The sequence below is a fragment of the Suricata suricatta genome, chromosome 14, assembly GCF_006229205.1.
Source record: "Suricata suricatta isolate VVHF042 chromosome 14, meerkat_22Aug2017_6uvM2_HiC, whole genome shotgun sequence".
Classification (NCBI taxonomy): Eukaryota; Metazoa; Chordata; class Mammalia; order Carnivora; family Herpestidae; genus Suricata; species Suricata suricatta.
In genome coordinates this window covers 87746829-87752564 of record NC_043713.1, presented here as the reverse complement: position 1 = coordinate 87752564, position 5736 = coordinate 87746829, and the positions used below count along the sequence as shown (strand labels likewise).

The 5736-nt window shown below is 56.6% G+C and overlaps 1 protein-coding gene across 8 annotated transcripts in view; it reads right to left on the bottom strand.

The window, feature by feature from the left end:
• The window catches only part of PIWIL1 (piwi like RNA-mediated gene silencing 1), a 30410-nt gene that overhangs the window by 4195 nt on the left and 20479 nt on the right, over positions 1 to 5736 (bottom strand). For 7 of the 8 annotated variants that reach the window (XM_029922713.1, XM_029922712.1, XM_029922715.1 and 4 more), the window contains exons 16-19: positions 4281 to 4481; positions 4071 to 4174; positions 3191 to 3261; positions 2945 to 3098 (exon numbers count right to left, since the gene is read on the bottom strand). In XM_029922713.1, the coding sequence (XP_029778573.1) occupies positions 2945 to 3098; positions 3191 to 3261; positions 4071 to 4174; positions 4281 to 4481 (530 nt within the window). Of the gene's footprint in view, positions 1 to 2944; positions 3099 to 3190; positions 3262 to 3395; positions 3604 to 4070; positions 4175 to 4280; positions 4482 to 5736 lie in introns of those variants that run through there. The other variant, XM_029922718.1, reaches the window with a different exon arrangement.

The following is a 5736-nucleotide window of genomic DNA, read 5'->3' as shown; positions in this document are numbered from 1 at the left end:
GGAGCCCGCCCTCCCTCCCGGGGCAGCGCGCCCGGCCGGGCTGTGCGGGGACGACGTGCGTGCGCCCGCGTCCCCACCACAGGTCAGCGCGCTCCACGCCTTCAGCACACGGTTCGGAGCGCTCTTCCGTGTGCGTCTTCGCTGTGGAACACGGGACCTCAAGTCTCAGTCTCCACTGGGGGGCTGGTGTGAGCAGCGCCCAGGCTAGCCCGGCATTACCAGGCTCCGGCTCCGCCCGGGGCCGATCGCCCCTCAGCCCAGCACACGATGGCAGAGAAAGCACCCTCTGCGTCTCCCGCCGTGCGACTCTGGTGGGTTGTCCTGTGCCAGGACCGAGTCCTCTCTCCCCAAGCTCCGCATCCAGAGGGGTCTGCTGGCCCCTAACCGGCCCCAGCTCCCTGCAGGCCCGCCTCCAAGTGCAGCACATGCAGCTCCGGCACCTTCACCTTCACACCTTTTCCAGCTCCCCCCCGCCCCGGTCCAGGTCTGACCCAGAGTGTGAAACCTGGCCTGCGTGCACCGGCACACGGAAGGGACTGGGGGGCTGCGCTGATGCAGGCCGAGCAGCTGATAAACAGGACAGTGAGTGATGCCTCAGTTTCCCCTGTGCCCTTTCCCCAAACAGAACACTGCTTCCCAAAGAGGGTCAGTACACCTGCAAACTTTGGGACGCAGAGGGCTTTACATGCAGTGGGATCTGGACGCTTGGCTTGGGAAGTAGTTCACAGAACACAAACTGGTCAGACGGTCAAAAAGACCCCAAAATGGGAGCTTCTGTTCACTGATAAAGCTAATTTTGCTCCTTCATGGAGCAAATACCCAAGTGAGAAGGGACACAGAGGTGATTTCACTTAAATAAACCAGAGGTATTTCTGGAGCTAGCACCACCTACCCACGGGGTCTACTGCCCCCGCTCACCGTGCTCTGGACAGACCAAAGCCGTCTCAGACACCCGAGACACGTGGGTGTCAGTCCTCTAGCATCACCGGAAGCAACTCAGCAAGTGTTATGACAGACAAGTCATAAGTAGGAGGTGACCTTTTGATTTGTTGTATCAAATATTCTAAACAAGCTAATCCATTATGCATTTTTACAAAATTAACATTTCAATTAAAAAACACACACTGTGGGGCACCTGAGTGGCTCAGTCAGTGGAGCGTCCGACTCCAGCTCAGGTCATGATCTCCGGGTCTGTGGGGTCAGGCCCTGCGTCGGGCTCTGTGCTGACCGCTCCAGGTTCTGTGCCTCCCTTTCTGCCCCTCCCCCAGTGGTGCTGCTCTCTTTTTCTCAAAAATAAACATTAAAAAAAAAAACACAAACCCAAATACTGTAATTCTAATAATTACGAATATGTTACATCTCTGAAGTGAGGAAGAATTCCTGGCTGTTATCTGACTTTATACACGAGTTCTCCGCCCTCGGCGAGCACTCACCTGAGTACCACGTACTCACTCTCCTTACTCCCCCGGACACCCCTGGCTGGCTGCCTCCCATCTCCCGGGTGCAGGTGCTGCTGGGCCAGACCCGCCGCTGCTCCGGGACGCCCTGCACTTGGCCACCCGCCTCCGCAGCCACCACATCCGGCACGAGTCACGACGTGGCTCCCCTGCCAGGACGGCTGGCGAGGGTCCGTGCGGCCCTCCCCGCACCAGTCACCCCACTGCCCTGGCGGGACATGGACAGCTGTGCCCCAGCAGCCACCCAGGGCTCCATGGCACGCAGGGCAGGAGCCTGGTCCGGCCGTCCCTCGAGCACCCTCGGCTCCTCTCCGACAGCCACCGCCATGGCCCAGGCCCCACGTGGCCCCAGATCCCCGCACGGTCAGCTCGAGGCTGGAAGGTCGGCTTGCACTCTGACACCGTCCCTTGACTGCTTTCCGTGTGAGAAAAAGGCGTGTGGAGCTGGAAGCTGCTGAGGGCTGGAGCTGAGAGCTGGGAAGGAGACCGAGCCGCCGCCGCCCCGTCCGTGGGGACGGAGCAGCGCACTCCGCGAGGCCACACCCAGAAAGGCCCACAAAGTTTCAAAGACCAAAAGAAAACGAATACCATTATTTTAGTGAGAAAGTACAGGCATTAAGATTTTTAAAGGAAGCAGAAAAAAACGTTAACTTCTATTTCCAAAGCATTCGAAAATGCTTATTACCATTTTACCTGAGACCCTCCCTGACTTGCTCTAACGAGGTCCTCGTAGGAGGCGTGTGCAGTCCGCTCAGGAGCCGGCCAGGGCCGGCCCGGAAGTGCCTGCACTCCAGCCAGAGGCGAGCACACCCCTCCCCCGCCCGCAAGCCCCGACGACCCGGCCAGTGGCTCTCAGACCCTGTCCTCTCTGCCAGGAGACCGAATGCTGGCTGCACACACACACACAGGCCTCTCGAGCTTTCGGAGCAGCCGAAGCACTGAATTCACACACCTTCCTCCTGCACTAGGAAGCCCTTCACCCAGCAGTCCCCAACGTGGGCTTGCCCACGAGCTTGGACAGATGAGCAAAACGTAACTTCTCGAAAGGGCTGTGTGGAGACAGAGCACCCTTGCTCCAGGGGGAGAGCAAAGGACAGCAGAGACCGGCACGGGCTTCATGGGCACAAGGGTGGTGCTGGGGGAGGAGGAGTGTGTCCCTCGCACATGCATGCCATGCCCAAGGACAGAGTCAGGACATCCGTGCCAGTTAAACAAGAATTCACGGTACTAAGAAATCGGGTGGATTAAGACTGGAATACCTTCCAATAAGCCGCCCTGCGGGTGCCCCAGATGTCCCGGGGTACTCAGGTTCCACGCCAAGGCCTTAGGTGACAAGGCCGCAGCAGCCAGCTGGCCGCGTGACTTCACGGGGCTTTCCCCGAAGGCAGGGACCCTCCCCACCGCCACCCGGCACGTCCAGCCCCCGACGACCGCAGGCTAAGACGGTGTGATTTTGGAAAGAGAAACGCGCCACGCTGCGTGCTCACTTGTAGCTCCTGCCCACGGACTTGAGGCAGTCCAGGAACTGCGGCACCTCGTAGCTGACCAGGGTCTTGAGCTGGCCGTCCCCGACCCCGTCCCGGTACACGACGATGCGGCTGGGCATGTACTCGTTACAGCTGTTCCAGGCCCTCAGGGCGGCTGCGGGAAAGCCAGCAACGGCAAGAGAGCTTTGGGGTCCCATCTGGAAGAGCCACTTCAGGGGCGGGATGGAAACGCTACAGGAGACCAACCTTGGAGGCAGACCTTGAGCCCGTCCACCAGCTCCTGTCCTCGGTCCTGAAACACGCAGCGCGAGAACCAGCTGTTCAGAGAGAAACCACGACGGGGTGAGAACACGCTTGGCCACGCTCGGTCCTGGGCGCGCCGCGCCCTCTCAGGGTCCCCGTAGCCGCTCCGGCACGTCATCAGCCCGAACAGACACACCAGGCCACTCCCAACGCTATGAACTAAGCTTTATTAGAAGTCAATACCCTAATTCCGCGGCTGAGGCGAAGATGGAATGCGGACGGTGGTGCCGGAGATGCCTCCGGGGCTGACCCCCGCGCACACACGCACACACACGGGCGTGCTTCCTGGTCTGCTCATCAGAAGACGTTTGTTACAGATTTCACTCTTTTGGAAGATAAAACACCTTGAAATATGCCTGTTAGGAATGCTCACACGTCAGTATTCCTTCAATTTTCATCCTTTCCAATTCTTGGCAATTCTCTTAGTTCTAACAAAAGCACTGAAAAGTAATTTCACTCTGTCGAAACACAAGTGACTGGGCAAGCTGAAGAGGTGGGGTTTCCAAAGTAAAGTCAACGCAAAGACGTTGAGTTACCTCTCAGTGCTCAGTAAAAATTATGAAGACCTTTTCAGAGGCGGTTGTGTTGAAGGAGACCCACCGTCCCCCCAAACAGAAATCACATGCAACAGCCAGAAGTGCGATCTCACTAGTACACATTAGGGCCACGGAACAAAGTCGAAAATGGCCGGCAGCTGGTACTTTACTTCCCTTTTTTGCTTCTCCAGTTCGGAGAAGTCGACAGGTTAAAGAGAAGCTCGCAGACCCCAGAAGTCGGCCCTGCGCCTGCTACCCCCACCCCGCCGCCACCAGAGCACACTTACCGGGTCATCCCCTCATTGATGCTCGCGACAAATCCTGCGATGGACCGCCGCCCGGCTGTGGTGTCATGGTAGCAGTCAATGCCAACGATCATCGCCAGCTTCAGCTGCAACAAAAATCCTGCCGTCTTAGAGAAACAGGACACCAGCAGTATTTAAAAAGTCTGTTTGTGTTACTCTAAGGCTTTTAGGCACCAACTAAACTGAACTTACGGGCATATCGACCCTCCACAGCTCCCCTCCCATCTTGCAGTTCATCTGCAGGGCGATCTTGGTGGCAATGGCCATGACCGTCTGCTGCTTGCTGAGGGTGCGCGCCACCACACACTGGCTTGGGGTGGGGCAGTCCGTGCACAAGTATTTTTTTATAGCATCATATTTATCTTTCCGATTACTCGACAACAGACAGACAACCTGAAAACCAAAAAAACGTTCTCGTCACAAAGGCGTGGGAAGGTGATGACGGAGGTGCGGGGAGAGGACAGGGGGCCGAGCCCGCCATGGAGCTAACCGGTATGCCGCCAGCTGATTTGACCTGCGTGTTCCCGTCAACCCAGTGACAGACGCCGACAGAGGAACAGAACCCGAGAACCTCCTTGAACGTGCCGTCACCAGCGTGCAGCACTTTAGGGATGCGCCAGGCAGCCTCTCTGAGCTGCCCACAGTTCTCTGCTCACGTGCCGCCGAGGAGCACGGCTTTCAAACGCCTAAAGCTCCGGCGCAGGAACCTGATCACACTGTCGATTCCTCAGGAATCTGCGGACAGTGCTGGGGACAAAACAGCACCTAACCTAAACACGTCCTGGCCAGAAATGGGAAGATGTTCGTCAAAGGACACAAGCTCCCAGTTATAAGTTACGTCCAGGGAAGCTGATGCACGGCACACGTGACCACAGTTACCGGTGCCGTGTTACGTACCTGAAAGGCGCTAAAGACTGGATCTTAAAAAACAAAACAAAATTAAAACTAAGTGAGGTGACGGAGGAATGAAATCACCCCATTGTGATCATTTTGCAACATGTACATGTATCAAGTGATCACACTGTACACCCTACACTTTGGAGTTGTGTGTCCACTGTACCTCAGAATCATGGAAAATAAACCCAATTCCTGCCCAATCCAAGTTCGTGTTCTGGCACTGAACATGGATCTCTAACTCACGGCCGTGTTTTCCTAGTTTACAGTCCCTGATCCCTCTCTCTTCTCGAGCCCCCAGCCAGTCACCTTGCTGTCCTAAGGGTGTCTGTCACTCCAGACACCTTAACTGCCAGCTGCCTGTGGCACTTCCATGGGAGAGGAAGGGCTAGAAGAGGAACAGACTAGCTGAAGCCCATTCACTTCCTAGGCCTCGAACATGCACATGCTGTTCGCCATGACACGGGTCCTGACACCGCCCCAGCGACACCTGTACGTGCACTCACAACTGAGCACTGATTTCTTTTTGTGCTTTTTCCCCACGAAGTTTTCTACAATTAAAGTCTTTAAGTATAGTTTACTGTCAAATTGGCTAACATACACCGCATACAGTGTGCTCTTGGCTTTGAGGGTAGATTCCCGTGACTCATCACTACAAACACCACCCGGTGCTCACCCAACAAGCGCCCTCCTCCACGCCCACCACCCGTTTCCCCCTCCCCCCACCCCAGCACTCCTCAGCTTGTTCTCTGTA